This window comes from Schistocerca serialis, chromosome 1, assembly GCF_023864345.2.
Source record: "Schistocerca serialis cubense isolate TAMUIC-IGC-003099 chromosome 1, iqSchSeri2.2, whole genome shotgun sequence".
Lineage (NCBI taxonomy): Eukaryota > Metazoa > Arthropoda > Insecta > Orthoptera > Acrididae > Schistocerca > Schistocerca serialis.
In genome coordinates this window covers 693599369-693620591 of record NC_064638.1, presented here as the reverse complement: position 1 = coordinate 693620591, position 21223 = coordinate 693599369, and the positions used below count along the sequence as shown (strand labels likewise).

The 21223-nt window shown below is 44.0% G+C and overlaps 1 protein-coding gene across 1 annotated transcript in view; it reads left to right on the top strand.

Annotated features, from left to right (window-relative positions):
* The first annotated feature begins 1234 nt into the window (after positions 1-1234).
* Positions 1235-21223, top strand: part of LOC126480788 (uncharacterized) — an 86932-nt gene continuing 66943 nt past the window's right edge. Inside the window, exon 1 of the mRNA XM_050104103.1 lies at positions 1235-1374. Coding sequence (XP_049960060.1) covers positions 1333-1374 — 42 coding nt within the window. The 5' untranslated portion in view covers positions 1235-1332. The remainder of the gene's footprint in view (positions 1375-21223) is intronic.

The window sequence follows — 21223 nt, the reverse complement described above, 5'->3', positions numbered from 1 at the left end:
TTTATTGCCGAATGCGTCCAAAGAGGACCAACGTATTGATATTGTTTTCTTGGCTGCCGAAGGGCAAAAACCGACAGACACCCATTGGAGAATGAATAATGCATATGGGGCAGCGTGTCTGTCGAAAACGACTGTAAACTGCAGAAGGCATTAAGGACTCTTCACGCAAAAGGACACGGTGTTTTATCAAACAAGTATCTTCAAACTGGTGCGTCGGTGGGATGATTACCTCAATACTGACGGCGGTTTTGCTTGATTGGCATACCGATTCCGGACTGCATGTCCTTCGAGCGGAATCTTTTTGATCGCCGCTTACAGGTCAGAAACGGGAGACGGCTCCTAACACTTGCTTGGGGAACGCCAGATATCACTTGTGTTTCACTCAATGATTTGCCGTTAGGCCGGCAAGAGTGGCCGATCGGTTTTTGGCGCTACAGTCTGGAACCGCGAGACCGCTACGGTCGTAGGTTCGAATCCTGCCTCGGGCATGGAAGTGTGTGATGTCCTTAGGCTAGTTAGGTTTAAGTAGTTCTAAGTTCTAGGGGACCTCAGAAGTTAAGTCCCATAGTGTTCAGAGCCATTTTCATTATTTGAAATTGCCGTTAGCTACTGTGAAGTGTGTCCTTTCTGACAGGAAATCAGGAATCATCAGGCAAGACGACACTGCACAGGCATCCAATTTGATTAGCACTCGCTTGTGCGGAACGGTGACAAAAGCCTTCCTGAAATCTAGATATATGGAATCAAATTGAGATCAAATGGCTCTGAGTACTATGGGACTTAACATCTTAGGTCATCAGTCCTCTACAACTTAGAACTACTTAAACCTAACTAACCTAAGGACATCACACACATCCATGCCCCAGGCAGGATTCGAACCTGCGACCGTAGCGGTCGCGCGGTTCCAGACTGTAGCGCCTAGAACCGCTCGGCCACACCGGCCGGCAGAATGGCTGCATTCTACTTGCAGTCAAGACAATAGCCCGGTCACGGGCTTGAGTCGCAGGCCTTATTTTGCTTACTCTGTATCATCGTTTTTGCATTAATAAATGTCGGTGTGGAACCGGGTCAAGTGGTTTTCTCGGTAATGTATCGTTCTGGCAATTGTTTACACATGTGCGGAAGAGAGAGAGAGCAGCTTGTGGGAATTCCGAGAAGGTATCGATGCAGCTGCGTCGCCGGGGTGACGAGCGGCGACCCGGCGCCGTGCTGTGGTGGGGAGGGTGCTGCGTGACGTGGCGCGGCGCGGCGCCGCATATAAGCGTTCGGGGGCCGGCGCGGCGTACAGTGTCAGCCGCACCGCAGCACACACCAGACCAGACCATAGGAACCATGCGCGCCGCCGCAACAGCCGCTCTGTGCCTCGCGCTCTCCGTGAGTACCGCAAGCAGGGCCGCGCCGACACTCCCCCCCAGCCCACCGCCCTGTGTTTACACACCGCGCCACGTGTTGTCACAGGATTGCTTCCATTCAGTAAACTTTGTCCCGTAAAGAAGAGAAATAAGCCATTTGAGCCCTGCGTGTTTAAGGGAAATTAGATCAGCACCGCAACCGCAAATCCCTTGCCCCCAAGTTTTTTATCCTCATCTACGGATATTAAAAACCTTAAATCATTTTAACCTGTTCCGTAAACGTAGATGCCAACTTTGACTACATTTTAATGCAACTTAGTACAAATGGCTCTGAGCACTATGGGGCTTAACAGCTGACGTCATCAGTCCCCTAGAACTTAGAACTACTTAAACCTAACTAACCTAAGGACGTCACACACATCCATGCCTGAGGTAGGATTCGAACCTGCGATTGTAGCAGGCGCGAGGTTCCGGCCTGAAGCGCCTAGAACCGCTCGGCCACCCCGGCCGACTACAACTTAGTCTTTCATATTATTAATATATTCCGCACAAGTTCGCAAGTAATGAAACTGATATCATGAAATATCCGCCGGAGTATTTCCGTAATATTGTCAAGTCAAATGCAATCGTGCTACAAATTAACGTCGCATACTGCATGCTGTTAAAGGTTAGTGATGGAGTTCGTTTATCAAATGTACATTAATTCGCCAGTTTCTTCTTTTTCGTTCCTCTCCTGCCCTTGTTTCACGTCGGTGCAGGATCGGCACGGTTAAGAACGGATTTGCAAATTTGAGGTGTGGCCGGATGCCCCTCCTCTCCCCACGGGACGCAGTGGGCGTACCCCCACTAACTGCGTGTAGTGTTATTTATGTGAAAGTGTGAGGAAGTTTCTCTGAATATTTCCGAATCGTGTAACCGAGCCAGCACATGGCTACCAACCCGCCATTCGCCTAGCGGAATGTGAGCAACCGCCTAAAAGTCTTATCCAGGCAAGCCGAAATGTCCCCATCACAGAAACGGTGCCTTAATACTCTCGGCTGTGCTAGCAGATTACGTTTATTTACCACGATGTTATATAATGTTTCTCTGCTAGACATTTCAATGTAATGAGCGTTGCACTGCATACTAGTGAACAAATTTAAGAGACAAGCTAATAGACCCACTGATTTTGTATCTAAAATTATTTATTTCGTGCGTGCTACATAAACAGGAGTTACACCACAAAGCAAAGAGTCCACTGGACAGAGTATCAGCGTCGTTTTGTAGTGGCTTCCGATAGATCCATAAGACCCCCTGTTACTCCAGACCGAAGCTGGGTGGACTCGGGCCTCAGACTGGTACGACGAAAACTGGACGGACGCGTCACTGTGCGAGACACTGGGCTGGAGAGCACGTCGCCTGCTTTTCTAGTCCTTAAAGGCGTCGGCAGAACGTCTGCCCTCTCCAGGACACTGTACTTTAAAGTAAGTTCAGTGGCACTTCGTCCCGAATAAGTAATACGAATAAAAAGTATAGTAACAATCATTATCGATGGCATGTAATGGAAAACAGGCAAAAAATGTAATATTGACGTTGTCCTTTGACTTTAACTACAAAGTAGTTATTGCTACGGATATCGGCAGATTCACCCGCACGAACACTTACCGATAGTATCCGGTTACAGGTTTAGCGATAAACATCGTGTAACTTGTTAGTGGTAATACTAAAAAGCGACATACACTGGGACGAACCTGTTCAATCGCTAGTAGGAAAGTCGATTGGTTTGTCGGAAGGACTCTGGAAAAGTGCAGCGTATATGTAAAGGAAATTGCACACAAGAAGCTGGTGCGACCAATTCTAAAGTATTTTTCCACTGTTTGGAGTCCTTATCAGGCGAGCACCTCTGTAGACGTCGTACGCTCTTCGAGACACGCTGCTAGGGGCGTAACAGGATGTGTTCAGCAAACTGAAATGAGAATCTTTGGAAAAAAGACAACATATCTCTCACCAAACGCTATTGGGTAAATTTAAGTACATTTTCACGAGGTGGTGCCCCACAACGCGTAGATATTTGATAAATATCCCGATTACCGTCTCGAACTGCGATAAAATCTTTATTTAAACAACCAGTTTCGGCCGACTGTCCAACAGGTTCCTAAGAGAATTTACAGAATCATCTTAGATGAATATAAAATCATTAACTTCAGATAGTTGTTGTTGTTGTTGTGGTCTTCAGTCCTGAGACTGATTTGATGCAGCTCTCCATGCTACTCTATCCTGTGCAAGCTTCTTCATCTCCCAGTACCTACTGCAGCCTACATCCTTCTGTATCTGTTTAGTGTATTCATCTCTTGGTGTGCCTCTACGATTTTTACGCTCCGCGCTGTCCTCCAATACCAAATTGGTGATCCCTTGATGCCTCAGAACATGTCCTACCAACCGAAAAGTATGAATTTGTCACTGTTGTCATGTCGTAATATAAATTATACACTGTCGAATCACATTAACGTGATCAGCTGTCAAAATCCTGAATAATCACCTTTTGCAGCGAAGGCCGCTGCGAGGAGTGAGAGAAGAGGCAGTGAGGTCCAAGAAGGTTCAGACGGGTACATGGAGCCACGCTGACTCCACTGCCGTCTCCACCTGCGCCAGGTTTCCCGGTAGAGGACCCATGGGGCGAACAGCCTGATCGAGATGGTCCACAGATACTCGACTGGGTTTAAATCCAGGGACTTTGGAGGCCGGGGAGTACGGTAGACTCACCCTGGAGCTCTTCAAACTACGCACGTACACTAAGAGCAGTATGACACGTTGTATTGTCCTGCTGGTAAATGCCATCGTGTCGAGAAAAACCACACTACATATAGGAATGGACGTGGTCCCCAAGGACAGATAATAGTTGTGCTGATCCACTGTGCGTTTTAGAATGTCGGAATAACCCAGGGAATGCCACGAAAAAAATCACAACGCTCTTTCCCCCGTCCTGAACCCTTGCGATGATTGTTGCAGGGCGTTTTCCATCTCTCCGATGGGGAATACAGCGTGATACATCTGAAAAGGCCATTTGTCGCCACTCAGTGGACGTACAATTGCGGTACTGGCGTGCAAATTCCAACCTTCGTTATCGATGAGCAGCAGTCAGCACGGACGCACCTAGTAAGCGCCTGCTGCGGAGGCCCATACGTAGCAACCTTCGCTGAGGAGACACTGTTGATAGCCCCCTCGGTTCAGATTAATGTGACTGGATCGCATGTAATCAAAAATGTTCAAATGTGTGTGAAATTTTATAGGACTTAACTGCTAAGATCATCAGTCCCTAAGCTTACACACTACTTAACCTAAATTATACTAAGGACAAACACACACACCCATGTCCGAGGGAGGACTCGAACCTCCGCCGGGATCAGCCGCACAGTGCATGTAATCAGTGTTACGCAGTTTATTCTTTCTGTTGCATCAGCAATCGGCGTTAAGGCTGTGAACAGATCTATCCGTTCAATCAAAAATACACTAATTTACGTTTTTCGAGCATCCAGTAATAATATTTACGTTTAACAAGTCGCTGAAGAGGAAAAAATATACTCAAATGTTGCAGGAAAAATATTACGAGTGAGTGTTCTTCTACACATTATCATTTTCTAATGCACGGAAAGCAGGCACAGTTGTAGTTAATTTTGACTTTCGAGCGTTTACGACACTACCACCATTTATCGACTTAAGCTGTTAAGCGTACAGCTATAGTATCCCCCTTAAAGGATTAGATATGCGCCACACAGGGGAAACGGCAATGTGAACAGTAGAGCAGATGTGTTGCAGTCATGAGGCATTTTTAGGGTTTATAGAAACCTCTTTTGGTTCAGCATAACACGCTGCAAAGAGTGGGTCTCTTGTATTTAGTTCAAATGGTAAAGAAAAGACTTAATGTTAGATTCAGTGTAAACAGCGATCACAAGGCTATTATAGCGTTATTGATCTCTAGAAAGTTGATAAGGTAAATCTGTTTATTTTTATCCTAGGAAAGCGATCAGAAATTACCCGAGCAACCAGTTGCAAACGTTGAGCTCTGGGAAGCAGAGTGTGGACGTCTGGCAACACAAATTGAGAAGTATAGTAAGCACCATAGTTTGTGCAGTGAAAGACAGTGATGGATGCGAAATAGTTCAGTGGCAATATCAGAAGCACGATGAATTTTAATTATTATGTCTGCTGAGTTAACACAAACAAAACAAAAAGATTTGACTCACGTAATATCCGTTAACGGATTTAAATCTTCTAGCTTGACGCTCGTTGTTCGTAATGAAACCAAACCGAATGGTGATAAAATTACGGTTAAATTAATAAATACTGCCTTCTGAAATTCGAAGTTCACAAAATAATTCCCACTTTCGTCAGTCACTCGAATGCAGCATTGATAGCTTTAAAATCTGAGTGCAAAACACTCGATAGAAATGATTCAAATGGCTCTGAGCACTATGGGACTTAACATCTGAGGTCATCAGTCCCCTTGAACTTAGAACTACTTAAACTTAACTAACTTAGGGACATCACACACATCCATACCCGAGGCAGGATTAGAACTTGCGACCGTAGCGGTCGCGTGGTTCCAGACTGAAGCGCCTAGAACCGCTCGGCCACTCTGGCCGGCCACTCGATAGAGCAGAAGCTCGTAGATCTCATGAAGTATCCTTTTGACTGCAATACAGATATGCGGAAGATATCGCCCATCTTCAAACAATGGCGTGTCGTAACTCACTGGAAGAACGGTGCATCCCACACGATTGGTAAAACGCCCCCAACTCGTTCCAGTCTTCAAGAAGAGATGCCCTTCGGACGCGCTTCACTACACACCCACCTGACTGCAGTAGAATTTTTGTCGTCGTGGTCTTCAGTCTGAAGATTGGTTTGATACTGCACTCCGTGGTACTCTATTCTGTGCAAATCTACTCATCTCCGAATAACTACTGCAACCTAAATGCTTTTGAAACTTCTTACTGTATTTATTTCTTGTTCTCACTCTACGGTTTTTACGCCCCACACTTCCCACCAGTGCTAAATGAGTGATCCCTTGATATCCTACCAACCGATTCCTTCTTTTAGTCGTGCAAAAACTTCTTTTCGCCCCATTTCTTTTTAGTACCTCCTTATTAGTTACGTATATCACCGATTTAATTTTCAGCATTGTTCTGTAGCACCACATTTCGAAAGCTTCTATCTCTTCTTGTCTAAACTATTTATCGTCCACATTTTACTTCCGTACATGGCTACATTCCATGCAAATACCTTCACAAAAGACTTCCTAACACTTAAATCTATATTCGATATTAACAAATTTCTTTTGTACAGAAACTCTTTTCTAGCGATTGGTAGTCTACATTTTGTATTCTCTCGTCTTCGGCCATCATCATTTTTTTTGCTGCCCAAATAACAAAATTCATCTACTACTTTAAATTTCTCATTTCATAGTCTAATTCCTTCATCATAGCCTGGTTTAATTAGTTTACATTCCATTATCACTGTTTTGCTTTTGTTGATTTTCATCTTATATCCTCCTTTCAGGACCCTGACGATTCCGTTCAACTGCACTTCCAGGACCTTTCCCTTCTCAGCCAGTGATTCCCTTTCCTGCTCCTCAATTCTTATAACTGCTGTCTGGTGCCCGCATCTCGTGGTCGTGCGGTAGCGTTCTCGCTTCCCACGCCCGGGTTCCCGGGTTCGATTCCCGGCGGGGTCAGGGATTTTCTCTGCCTCGTGATGGCTGGGTGTTGTGTGCTCTCCTTAGGTTAGTTAGGTTTAAGTAGTTCTGAGTTCTAGGGGACTGATGACCATAGATGTTAAGTCCCATAGTGCTCAGAGCCATTTGAACCATTTTGCTGTCTGGTTTCTGTACAAGTTGTAAATATTCTTTTGTTCCCAGTATTTTACCCCTGCTACCTTCAGAATTCCAGGTAGTGTATTCCAGACAACATTGTTAACATATTTCTCTAAAAATACAAATGCTATAAATGCTGATTTGCCTTTCCTTGATCTATCTTCCAACGTAAGTCGTAGGCTCAGTATTGCCTCGCGTGTTCCTACATTTCTCCGGAACCCAAACTTATCTTTTCCGAGGTCGTTTCTACCGGTTTCTCGACTCTTCTTTATTTAATTCGTGTTAATATTTCATGATAATGGCAGTATAATTATGAAACATATTTATGTTCGCGTGTGGCCTTTTGGTATAGCGTAACGTGGAGCGCGCCGGCTTGGGAGACCGGGTAGCGAGCTAGCCTTGCATCGAATCCGCGGAGCGGATTAACGATCGTGGATTGGTACACCGACCAGCCTGGATGTGGTTTTTAGGCGGTTTCCCATGCTCGTTTATGCAAATGCTGGGCTGGTCCCCGTCACGGAATATAGTCCATGAAGAGTTAAAATACGATAGCACACAGAACGAAGCTTACACAAGAAACTAACAAATGGAGTACTCGACATCGCTGCCTTAGGTTACCTTGACGACTGCGGCCTCAGAAAGAGGATACGGCCACAAAGTTAAATCCGGACGTATTGTAAAAACGGATGTGTGTTTGTGTGTATACGTTGCATGTGTGTGTGTGTGGGGGGGGGGGGGGGAGGGCAAGAAACACCTATTATCACAGTTCAGCAGATATGACGTCTTAAAGTCTGAGATGCGTCAAAAAATGCCGCATCGTACACGAAGTTTTACTGCACATATTTTATTCTGTTACGACAATCCTACATTCGAGTCACCTTAAGGAAATCCATGTTACCTGGCAGCGCTTTTGACAGCTATCAACTACGAAGCGCAAATGGCTGTAGGAGAAAGCAACAGCCGTCTACAGAGTTAAAAAGAAGGTTTGCCACAGGAACGTTTACAACATCGGGTTTCATACCGCGAAGCAGGTGCTCCCTGCGCACAGGAACCGTACGTTTCTAATAGAAAATTGGCAAAATAAATACCCGGGGAATAACCGGTTCGTCAGCTAGTAGTAAAATAAAATTTGCAGAATTCTGAAGAAGCGAACCCCTTACTAGACGGAATAAAGATTATGGAAAACAAAAAGATCTGATGCTCGCGTTGATGACATTTTGCACGGGCCAAAAAAACTTCTGCGTAGGAATCAATATGCAGTTTTTCAATTGTCTTAGATGTCAAGAGACTTTTTCTCTTCTGCCGGCCGGGATGGCCGTGCGGTTCTAGGCGCTTCAGTCTGGAACCGCTCGACCGCTACGGTTGCAGGTTCGAATCCTGCCTTGGGCATGGGTGTGTGTGATGTCCTTAGGTTAGTTAGGTTTGAGTAATTCTAAGTTCTAGGGGACTGATGACCTCAGCTGTTAAGTCCCACAGTGCTCAGAGCCATTTGAACCATTTTTTTCTCTTCTGGGCTCGACTCGATAATCGGCCGTGCTCTGTCAGTTTGCCTCGGTAGCACTATGCTGTTACAATAAACGTAGATTTATACTTAGCTACTAAATGAAGAAAAAATAGCAGCCATTTGCCTACGGAGTCGTCCTTACCGTCAGTGACTACATGAATATATGAAATCGGGAGGGATAACTTTTAAGAAAATAAGTGTTCGTTTTTAATTAGGTCCTCAACTGTATGATCAGACTTCCTATAGGTGAGACAGAGATGACACTATGTCTTTAAAATTTAGTTTAGAGCACGTGAATCCAAACTGAATGTGGAAGATACAGTTTCAATCACCGTTCAATCAAATATCACACACTTCCAAATTAATACCGGATTTTTACGTTCAGTTTTCTACTTAATTTGCTACTTCCTACTTTTCTTTTATATAACGTTTTGTTTCTGCTTTTGAGGTTTAAAACTCCTGTGGACGGGAAGTGCAAGAAAGAATAGAGAGAGAAGTCGGTACAGGAGTTGGAAAGGCTTGTTGTAGGAATAATCTTAGAGTGGTTTAAGGAGACGAGGGATGTAAATTATAGTGATCAAGTGGAACTTGAAGTCTAACATTCTCGAATACGAACGTAGGAAAGAACTATACGATCCCATTGAGATAACAGCTATTAGAGAAGGGACATCTGATTCTTTGGATAATATTCTCATACTGTCCATGATATTTTCGGTGACAGCTAGCGGATTCGTCTCACTTGATTTAGGAAAACCATGGAAAATCTAACTCTGGATGATCGGTCGAGGATTTGAGCCTCGGTGTATGCGTCTACTGTCTCATCTCTGCGCACCTCTATCGATCCTGGAAACTAGTTCTGTGTCTTAGCAGTTATCGCTACTCTTGATTTGTTATTTACGTGACATGTGGTGTATAAAAGAGTCAAATTAACTGCTTAAGCCACCTCCCTCCGTATCAACAACTCAGTAAGTGAACTTGTAGAAATTTTGCCCTCCCTTCTCCCCTCCCCCTTTGCCACTAACACTGCTTTCTATTTTACTCAGTTCTTGTTATCCTTCAACTGAAGCCGTCAGTACTGGCAGCTGTTTGCTAACTGGTATCCGCTTGTTGGCAGTCATAACCATTCAGCTGCGTCGAGACCAGTCCTCGCCGCTGAGCGACCTTTGCCACTGCAAGCGCGAAACGCCGCAGACTCGGACAGGCGCGTGACGTAAATGCGAAATTACATAACGCTGATTGGCCAAAAGGCCAATCGTGCCTGCCAGTCTATGACGTCGCTTCATTCGCCGCCTGAGAGAGAATATTGCAACCGGTATGTTTACTTCAAGTCAACAGGCGCAATCCGTCACACTCATTTTACAGGAAACAGGTCTTAGACGTAAATTTTCCTACTCATAACACATGGCATTGATGCTCACTGACTGAACCGTGCTTAAAGCGTAGATCTGAGAGACAAGCAGATGGGCCACACTCGGAATGACTCAGTGCATGAACTGACAACTGTCCAGTAGACCGGCCAGAGCTTTTACACATCCCAGAACTGGATCGACTGTGGCTGATTCCGTTTGCAGCTTCCTCAGCAGTGCCGCAGGTTCTTTATACACAAATGCGATGTGAAAGGGAGAGGTCCGTGACGAGAGATACTTGTACAAATGGCGCGACGCCTTTTCGCTACCAGACTTAATATAAAATGACTTTATATGAAGATAGTAACTGTTCTCGAAAGAACAGATACCACTGATGAGCGTGCAGCTTCTGTAGAATAAACCCGGCCATTGACCTTCGTCTGTGCGAATGCGCACAGGTTGCCCGAACTCTTACGGGAATCGTCACCTTAGTGTGCGCGAGTAATGAGTGGATTGGCAAATATCTATTAGGTACATTACGCATGTAGATTGTGGACAGTTGGGAATGTGGGTCTCACGGGAAGCGTGCAAGGGATAAGTCCCTGCAGTCGCGGTATTCACCTGTGTGCTCGGTGGCTCAGATGGATAAGAGCGTCTGCCATGTAAGCAGGAGATCCCGGGTTCGAGTACCGGTCGGGGCACACATTTTAGCTGTCCCCATCGAGGTATATAAATAACACCTGTCGGCAGCTGAGGGTTTCAACTAATTATCATTTAATATGACTTTGCTGCGACAGGAATAGCATTTAGCCACAGAAATGGAAATACCCTAAGAGTCACAACTGTTAATACATTTATCACACTGTGAGATACGATGGTCAAAACGGAAAAAATGCTTGCGGTTCCCTGCGGGGAGCACCTCTTCGTCGGAAGCAAATCGACGCCCATGAATCTCATTCTTTTTTGCAGGGCTCCAAAAATATGGAAATCGCATGGGGAGAGATCGGTACTGTATGAAGGACGTGTAAAGGTTTCCCAGAGAAATTTCTGCAGCGTAGTCGAACCGACCTTGCAAAATGTGGGCGGGCATCATCCTGCAACAGAATGATGCCGTCCGTCAACGTTCCTCGGCTTTTGGACTTGATAGTGCGCTTCAATTTTTGAAAGCGTCCGTATACCGCTGTACGTTAACCGTGGCGCGTGTTCCAGAAGGTTAACGAACAGCGACCCCTTGCAGCCGAAGAAAAAGGTCACCATCACTCTCCCGGAGCTGGTGTGAAGAAAGACATTCGTGGCAGTCGATTTGCTTTAGACGAATAGGTGCACCCCTGGGTACAATCACGATTCCCTAGGCAACCGCAAACATTTTTCCATGGAGTCTTTGACCATCTTGTCTCACAGTGGTATAAATGTCTTAACAGCTATGATGATTACTTTTGAAATAATAATCAGTTTACTTACTTTTTCCCATCTTCCTCGTTATCATTTGACTACCGCTTATACGTATGGAATTATCCAATAAGTGGCGGATTTTTCACAGAACTTTCGAAGTCTCACCTGGGTTTGCGGGAGACATCATAACACGTTGCGTTGTGTTTCACAATTTCGTTCACGCTAGACAGGAAGCCAAATTTGACGATATATCGTAGTGCGATGGTTTCAAAGATACAGAATCTGGCTCTAGTACAATCTGCATATCGAGTGACGCGAAAATTATTCGCAGTAATTTGGCAGAACACTTCATCAGTGACACTGGATGACGTTAATGTCAACATTCTTCAATTTAAGACCGAAAACTTGTACGAATCAAGAGAGAAAACTTTAATTTGTCCTCAATACAGAGAGAACTGCAGTAGAATGTGTCGACTACGAAACTCTCTACGTTAATCGCTACAGTCTGGAGCCGCGTGACCGCTACGGTCGCAGGTTCGAATCCTGCCTCGGGCATTGATGTGTGTGACGTCCTTAGGTTAGTTAGGTTTTGTTTCCTCCATCGCCAGACGCGCGCAGAAAAACTTTAATATTCTTTGGACTAATGATATACAGCTAGTAGTCGACAGAAACTGTAAGCTTCTGATCTGTCAGAGTGTACCGAAACTGAGGTTGAGAGTTGACCTCGTAACTGCGGGCAGGCAGCTTGAGGTGTCCCATCTGAAGACTGCCATTTCACTCTGTGTAAAGCGAGTAGCGACGATTGCCTTGGAAAGATACACGACAGCTACAGCGAAGCGAAGACAAAGCTCTGCGTCTTGCGCGTGAAAGCACCCGTAAAATTCAGTGAAAAGCGAATCGTTTCAGCTCTCCGTATTTGGGTGCACGGCGTCCCTTGCGAAAGTGTAAAAAATATTTAGCGCATAATAATAATAAAAATAATAAAATGACGATACAGATGTAGATAGTTATTTCACTTAATAAATAATGGGAATGAAATGTTCTGTATCTCCAACGGTGTGTTCTCAGAAGCTCCGATTGCCAAATAATTCAGCTACTTTTCTCGGTTGGAAATATTTGCACGCTAGCACTTTCTTTCTCTCGCAGGAGCGTAACAACATCTTTCGTGATACGCAAATTCTAAATACACCTTCTGTGCGTATCATTTGAACGTATAAAAATAATTAATAACAATGGGTCTGTACCACAATATTCCATCATAAGATAGTGGATTAGTCTCATAAAAGCGTCATAAATTTAAAATAATTTTCAGTTTCTGTAAGAAATATAAGTGTTGCGTTTTTCGTGCCGGTCAGTGTACTAAAATTGAATATTTGGCGCATTGGTAATCTGTCTTGTTTAATTAATCTTCTAGAGAGTCACAATGATACACGAAAGACACGCTCTTTAGTCAGTACCTCAGCACACAACATTTCTGATGCAATTTAATGCCTACCATTATGGGAGCAATCGACTTTTGCGTCCTGCTCGTAAAAAGACTCACGCCACAAAAGTGAATACTGCACGCGATCAGTCTCGCATCGGTGTAAAGACAAAACGCTAGGCGACGGACTCCCATCAGTGGTGTAGTAGTTACAGCATTGGGTTTGGATCGTCAACGATCAAATGGTTCAAATGGCTCTGAACACTATGAGACTTAACATCTGAGGTCATCAGTCCCCTAGAACTTAGAACTACCTAAGGACATCACACGCATCCATGCCCGAGGCAGGATTCGAACCTGCGACCGTAGCAGTCGCGCGGTACCGGACTGAAGCGCCTAGAACCGCTCGGCCAGCGCGGCCGGCTTTCAGCAATCAATTACTGAGCAAAAGTTAGACACACTCGTATTAAAAATAGTGATGGTTACTACAAGGACCCTCACTAACAAAAATCGACTTGTAGAGGAAACTATTTGGGTATCCACGCCGCCATTAGTGCAGAAAATAAAGGTCAGTTGCTCTATTAGGTCAGCCGCAGTGTAGTATCTATTACACTCGCAATCAATCTGTGTAACCAGTCCCCGCACCATGCAAAAGGACAGAAAAGAACGGAAGCAGAAAAGACGAAAAAAGCAAAGACTGAAGGAGAAAAAGTGAAAGCTTAGAAACTCGCAGAACCTGACGAGGACAGCCTGTCGTCTTCGGCAAATTCCAGTCGTCTATCTGGCTGCACGAGGATCGGTAATTAGCATTCCGGAAGGACCGGTCTCGACACACATGTCGCTTTGCGCTTGTTTCTTGTTTGAAGCCCGCTGGCGCCGGTGGCAGACAGCCGCAATTCTGCACCGCGGGGAGGCAACGCATCCTAACAGCCTCTTCACTGAGAGACAATACCCACACCGGGCCACCTTTTTATTTTGAGCAGCTGCCTGCAGCGACCTTCCCGCGTAGCATTAAGTGACTAAGTGCTCGCGCTGACTAGCAAGTGATTACGTTTACAGCTACAGAGGTAACCTGCAAATAACTCTAGGTGGCACTCGGATGCTTGTGCTCTCTTTACATACCTGCGGCTTCATTTGTACCCAAACACAGTTTGAAATACTGGAAGTCAAGAACACGGACTATAATTATAGAAGCCGGCCGGTGTGGCCGAGCGGTCCTGGGCGCTTCAGTGTGGAACCGCGCGACCGCTACTGTCGCAGGTTCGAATCCTGCCTCGGGCATGGATGTGTGTGATGTCATTAGGTTAGTTAGGTTTAAGTAGTTCTAAGTTCTAGGGCACTGATGAACTCGATGTTAAGTCCCACAGTGCTCAGAGCCATTTCAACCATTTATAATTATAGAGCAAGCCCTACAGCAAAAGTATATATTTATTTCATTTCAAATAACTTCGACCATTGGCATCTATAGCCAGCTACAAGATTCGAAAACATGAGGTGAAATTAAATTCTAGCACGTTACACGAGGTCCGTTCAAACAATCCAAAAAAAATTTCTACGCTTACCTTTTACTTATTGGGCATGGGCTCCTTCGAGATACTCTCCTACACAATGGATACAAAGCTCCCAACGCCGTTTCCACTTCCGGAAGCATTCTTCGTACGCCTCTTGCTGGATCGCGCGAAGCACCGTCTGCGAATTTTCTTTTATCTAGTCTATCATTGCAAATCTTCGTCCTTTCAACGGGGTTTCCAACTTCAGAAATAAAAAAGACCACAGGGGCCAGGTCTGGAGAGTACGGAGGATGAGATAGCACAGAGATTTGATTTTTGTGCAATAATCACGCACCAGTAGTGACGAATGTACGGCTGCGTTATCGTGAGGCAAAAACCATAAATTGTCTCGCCACGTTTCAGGCCGTTCCCTTCTCACATTATCTGGCTGTCTTCACAACACGTCCCGATAGTACCACAGACTAACAGTTTGTCCCTGTTGCAGGAATTCATGATGAACTTATCCTTCAAAGCCAAAGAAAACTATCAGCATGACTTTCGCATTTGACCTGACCTGACGAGCTTTTTTTGGTCTTGGAGAACCTTTCCCGACCCACTGTGAAAACTGAACCTTGGCCTCAACATCATAACCGCAGGCTCACGTCTCATCGCCAGTTATGAGTCTCTTAAGGAACGTCTCGTTGTCATTTGTGCAATCCAAAAGCTCTCCTCAGATTGCGAGGCGAAGGTCTTCGTGGACTTGACTCGTGAGCCGTGGGACGAACTTGGCGGCAACAAGATGTATTCCAAGATACGTGTCAGGATTTCATGACATGATCCAACTAAAATCTCTCGGACAGTCAGTCTTCGATTGGCAGCACTATTTCTTTGACGTTCCTGATATGAGTGTCGTCGGACGGCTAAGCACTCGTCTCCGTAGCCTTCCTTCACCATTTAGTGTGTCTGTACAGGTTCTCTTGAGTTTCACGCAAAATTTAATGCGAACGCGTTGCTCCTTTAACTCTACCATCTCGAAATTCGCAACTGTGAGACACAACGTTCTATTCAATACAACACTGTACAATAACTAACAGATATACTACAACGAAACTTCCGGCAGTTACACATTAAACACAGGAGTGTGCAGGGATGCCAATCGCATTTCGCTCCAACACGCCATTGACTTGAAATTACGTACGTTCTGGAATTTTTTGAAGAGACCTCGTTCGTAGGACATAAACATAAGGGTATTTTTAAAATTAATATTCGTGTATTTTTATCATGAATATAAGAGCACTGAACGTTGTGACATTCAGAGTTAAGTTTTTCATAAAGTAACAAGTAAAAAAACCAACAAATCACGTGATAAGTACAAACGAAGTATTATTCAAGATTCATTTTGCAAGGTCTAATGAATTTCTACATATATTTACAGGTTTGATAGTTCAAATAACTTAGAATCAATTGGAGTGAAAATTAATCAGAAATTTTTAGTTCTTAATGTAGTATTTTCTAGCCTTTTTATTGATATTTTTCACATTCCAGTTTTAAAAAATGCCGAGTATCGTCGTCGACTGCACAATAATCGCAATTCATAGAGGGTATTAACATTACCAGATGTTTCGTTTTGTTGGTTGTAAGTAGGCTGTTAAGGTTTTTATGTTGGTAACTCCACGTAGCGCTCTGTATGAAAATCACTGACTGTGCTGTGTGCAGTCTGTGGCTGGTTGGACTCATTGTTGAAATATTCGCTTGTGTAGTGTTGGGCAGATGGATGTGAACAGCGCGTAGTGTTGCGCAGCTGGAGGTGAGCCGCCAGCAGTGGTGGAAGGGGGGGGGGGGGGGGAGAGATGCCAGAGTTTTGAGAGCGGATGATATGGACGTGTGTCCGTCAGAAAGAGGAAATTTTTAAGACTGGATATCATGAACTGATTTATATATGATGACTTTTGAACATTATTAAGGCAAATGCAATGTTTGTTCTCTATCAAAATCTTTCATTTGCCAACTATGCTGATCAGTAGTTAGTGCTTTCAGTAGTTAGGATCTTTTATTTAGCTGGCAGTATTGGCGCTCGTTGTATTGCAGTAGTTCGAGTAACAAAGATTTTTGTGAGGTAAGTGATTCATGAAAGGTATAGTTTATTGTTAGCCAGGGCCATTCTCTTGTAGGGATTATTGAAAGTCAGATGCGTTGCGCTAAAAGTATTGTGTGTCAGTTTATTGATGATCAGAATAAGTAGAGAGAGCAATGTCTGAGTACGTTCAGTTTTACTCAACTGTCTCTGTATGAAATAACGTAGAAGTTTACCAGCACAGTAATTCATAATATTTCTTAGGGGACGTTTCATGGTAACCATGTGGCTTGCTCTTAATATATTAATGGTGATAATCTTTTTCCGCTTAAGACCACAACTAAGCGGTATTTGCTATTGGATAGCACAGTTCAAAATTTCTTTCAAGTTTAAATTATTGTTAGCCTTAACCGCAAGCCTCTGACAGTAAACATAATCCTGCAAGGAATTTATAGTGAGCATCAGTTCGTGCACTTTTTTGCAGGATGGTCAGAACGTTTATTGCCCAGTAGTCCGCTGATTTCCTACGACAACCGTAACAGGCATATTTTCCGTTGTTATCAAATTTGCACCATAACAAACTACCAGATGAAGACATGAAAAATCAAAGAGTACATGTGGCGCAACAGGACAAGCGAAAATGTAGTTACGGAAACCATCATGTGTCAGCGGAAAAATTCATAATTTGCAGCCGACTTGCTTGATACTGACTTTTTGGAACTACTACTATTACTTTTTGGAACTATACTTGGCGTCGGAAGACCTGTCCCTCAGCAGAAAGACACTCAAGCAAGGTCATGGACAAACCGGTTACAGGAAATGTTCTTGGCAAGAACGGTGGGATAGCCATAACAATATAACAATTAAAATGGAAGCGTTACTGTAATTTAGAGGGTCAAAGCTGAACCCTTCCAGTCTACTTACGGAAAACTGGAACAAATAACCACTAGAAATTTATGTACCTTTTACCAAGTACAATCAGGAGCACCGCAGGACTTTGGTCATTACAGGTGCGGGCACGATACATTTACTTCTACAAGTTTACTCTGCATTTAGCGCTTATGTGTTTTACAGAGGATTTATAGATAGACTTTCTGACTGTTTCTCGACCGTCCCTCTCTCGATTAACACGTATGAACGACGAGCACCTACGTCTTTCCGTGCGAACGCTGATGTCTCGTATTTTATTACGATAGTTGTTTCTCCCGAGGTAAGTGGAATTCAGCACTATGACTTAACAATCGAGAAAGAAATCTGGTGACTGAAATTTCCTGAAAATATCTCGCCGCATAGAAAAACGCCTTTGTTTTAATAATTGCCACCCGAACTCGCTCGTTACTTCCGTGACTCTCTCCATCCCATTTCGCGATAATACAAAACCAGCTGTCCTCCTTTGGGCTTTTTGAATGTCCTCCAACCATTTAAACGATCACACACCGCACAGTAGTACTCCAAAATAGGACAAACAAACATAGATTATGCAGATAAGTGAACGTCAATTGGTCGTAGCAAGGAGGTACGATTAGGGTTTCATCAAGTCGAAGACAAGACAAAAATGGACTAAAAGTTCGGATTTGGTAAGATTTGGAAGGAAATCCTCTGATTCGTTTACAAAGGAGCCATCCCGGCATTTGCATTAAACGATCCACAAAGAAACTAAATATGAATGACTCGTTCGTCCCGCACAGCGCCATCTCATTCGGTCGATTGCTTGGTGGGCAGGTGAACACGAAATTGTACCAAATTGTAACAGAAGGTGAATTACCTATTCTACCAGTCACGGATGGAATTACGACTTTTGAATCGACGCCACGTGTTCACCTTGAAGACGATTCAAATCACGGGGAAACATTGAAAATGCAAATGCATCAGGGTCTGTCATCGCATGCAAATATTTAGGCATGTAGGCATGTAGTACTAGCGCTAGCAAATCTGGTTGGTTTACTGGAATTTTATACCACATATTTCATGAATATAAAGTATAGTTTTTAAATACAGTCACAGCAACAAACTGTAATGTAACCCTAGTCATTATGTATAGGTGAGTAGTAAAATTTGATGTCAAGAACAGAAAGATCTAATTACGAAATAATTATTCCATATCTGTGTAGATCGATACTTTCTTTTGTGCGCTCGGAATAGCTTCTCGTAAAATACGTCCTTAAGTCAGCAGTATTGTATTCCGTATTTTTGTGAGATCGTTATAATGCAACACTGTCTCACAACCTCAGTTGTAAAATTATGCCCAACGGCTATGTTGAGTACTGGATGCCACGGCATTAGAAACACCATTTAATGCTTTGAATATTTGGCTTCAAATATCAAAATCGGGCGGGAGTATCGTACGACTTACTAATACAAATTTTTTTTGCAAATGGAGTGTCACGTTATTTTGTGCGAAGTTGAGGCAACAGTGAGCAAATAGTTCAAAGCAGATTCACGATGAGTCATAAGCGCCATTAAAAAGTTATCTTATTCTTGACGGGAAATGCTAGTCAAGCACGACAAATATTTTGCTACTGATAACGTCGGCAGTAATTCGTTACCCTGTGGTGCGGTTTCAACCGGTATAAAGCAGAAACTCCGCCAGTTCGTCGCTCCCACAGCCCAGTCGTTGCGAAAATCGCAAGTATTGCTGTCCTGCACACGAAGGAACAACGAGTATGATCATGAGTGTTAGACCATTTGATAGGCCGCTGATTTTAATAGGAAAATAAACTCTGACGACTCATTGTATGTGGGAGGACTGCGTTTCAAATCAGCGTCCCACCATGGCGATTTCTTATCAACCTGTCTTAATGGACTCTGAGCTTACACAGAATGGGCCCCCGCCATTTTGTAGCGACTTGTCTTATAGCAGCATCGTCAAAGATTGACGTGTATTTTACGCAGTCATTACATCATTATTACGACCTCTACAATCACATAAACGGTCAATAAAAAGTTTTCAACCCACTGCTGGTCATTACCAATTAAAACTGCATGAAGACGGCATGCAGCAATCGATAATTGACGTGAGTGTAGTAGATGCTTGGATATGCAAATGATTAATATTCTAATGCAACCACACAGTGTGGATAGGAGTATATCCATCTATCTCTGTATACTGAGGAAGGCTACACTGCGGGTTTCTCGATCACAAATCGCAACGCAGTGTCGGTTGTTTGTGAGGAAATCCCACTACTGTCAAGCGAATACAGTAAGACAAATTCAGGAGGGTCATAATAACTGGCAGGATCTCAATAGCCTCTAGCGACCAGCGTCCGAGAGGACGGACTTATTGTTCGCTCAACTGTGCGGTATCGTACGGACACGTCAGGTACCTTGAATTAGAGATTTGCTTGTTTGCGGCAAGACAAGTATGCAAGTGGACAGTACGACGACGTCTGCTGGATCAGCTCATGGACTGCCAGCAAGACGGCCGTTGTTGCAGCTCCCTTTGACACAGCAGTAGAGATAGAGCCGAGTCTACAGCGGTGCGAGCGCCTTACAACAATGCTAGATACAAGAGTGTCACCACGTCGTCTTTTCAGACGAATTCTGCATCGCCATCGACGTATCCGTGCATCGAAGCTTGGAGGATAACTAAAGTAAACAGACTGCATTCCTCATCCTCATTTGGGTCCAGCACCTAGTCTGTTGGTGTGAAGTACCGTTGGGTATACAATGTAATTTCCGCTGATTCCCATAGCGGCTAATATGGACACCATCAGTTACATTTTCGACTCGTAATACCTATTTTCGATTACTCCGAGCCATTTCTGTCCAACTACATAGAGAACAACTGCATGTTTCCAATGCTGTTCTGACCTACTTCGAAATGGAGTGTGTTCAACTGTTGCCCTGGTCAGCACGTTCTCCACATCTCTCACGCGTCAGAAAGGTCTGGTTGCGGGTTTTTCGAGAGACTGGTGCGCCACCCACTGGCCATCAATAAGATTGGTGAACTCTGGTACAGATTTGTACCAGCATAGATGAAGCACCTGCATTTGTCATCCAGATTCACTACGATTTAATAACTAGCCCAGTTAGAGCCACTGTTGCTGCCAAATAGGGCACATCTGTACAAGATTTTGAGTACTGCATACTCTCAAACCACACACAAATTAAGTCATATATTCTTTTATTCTGTATATGCACAATACATAAATATCACTAATTGCTGTTCTTCCTGGCCTTGTAATAGAGCATGTAACGGTTATAAGTGCAGATATTTTTATATATATTACCTTAATATGTACACTCATCTGCGTGTTGCTTTTTCTTTTCGTCTGCGCTGAATATTCTTCCCTAAACGCTTCACTAACTTAACGACCTGATGTTTTCTGCACGGTTGTACTGCACTACCTCTGTCAGTATACGCTTAACATTTTGCATCCACGCTTCCACACTTCAACAGCTAACCTGCTGCCCAGGGGAAAATAAGCGTTAATGGCTTGCTCTTGCCACATGTACTTGGAACTACTAACCTTCCTTACAACATAAGACTTGTAATGGCTATTAGTCTCCAAATTACGTAAATACTGAAGTAATATTGTTCGGTACACCGTCCTCAGTCACCTATAGAAATATCTGCACTCATGCGCATTACATTCTATATTAATGGACAGGAGTAGATGACGTCTCCAAGTATTACCAACATAAAATAAATTGTATTTAACTAGTACAGGATGAGATGTAGGAGCATTCGGCGAGAGTCACGGCATCGGAGCCTTATCGGTGAGGGACGGCTGAACCGACCGTGGCCGCAGCCGGGCTCCCCAAGCCTCCGGCTGACTGTTGCTCACTGCAGAC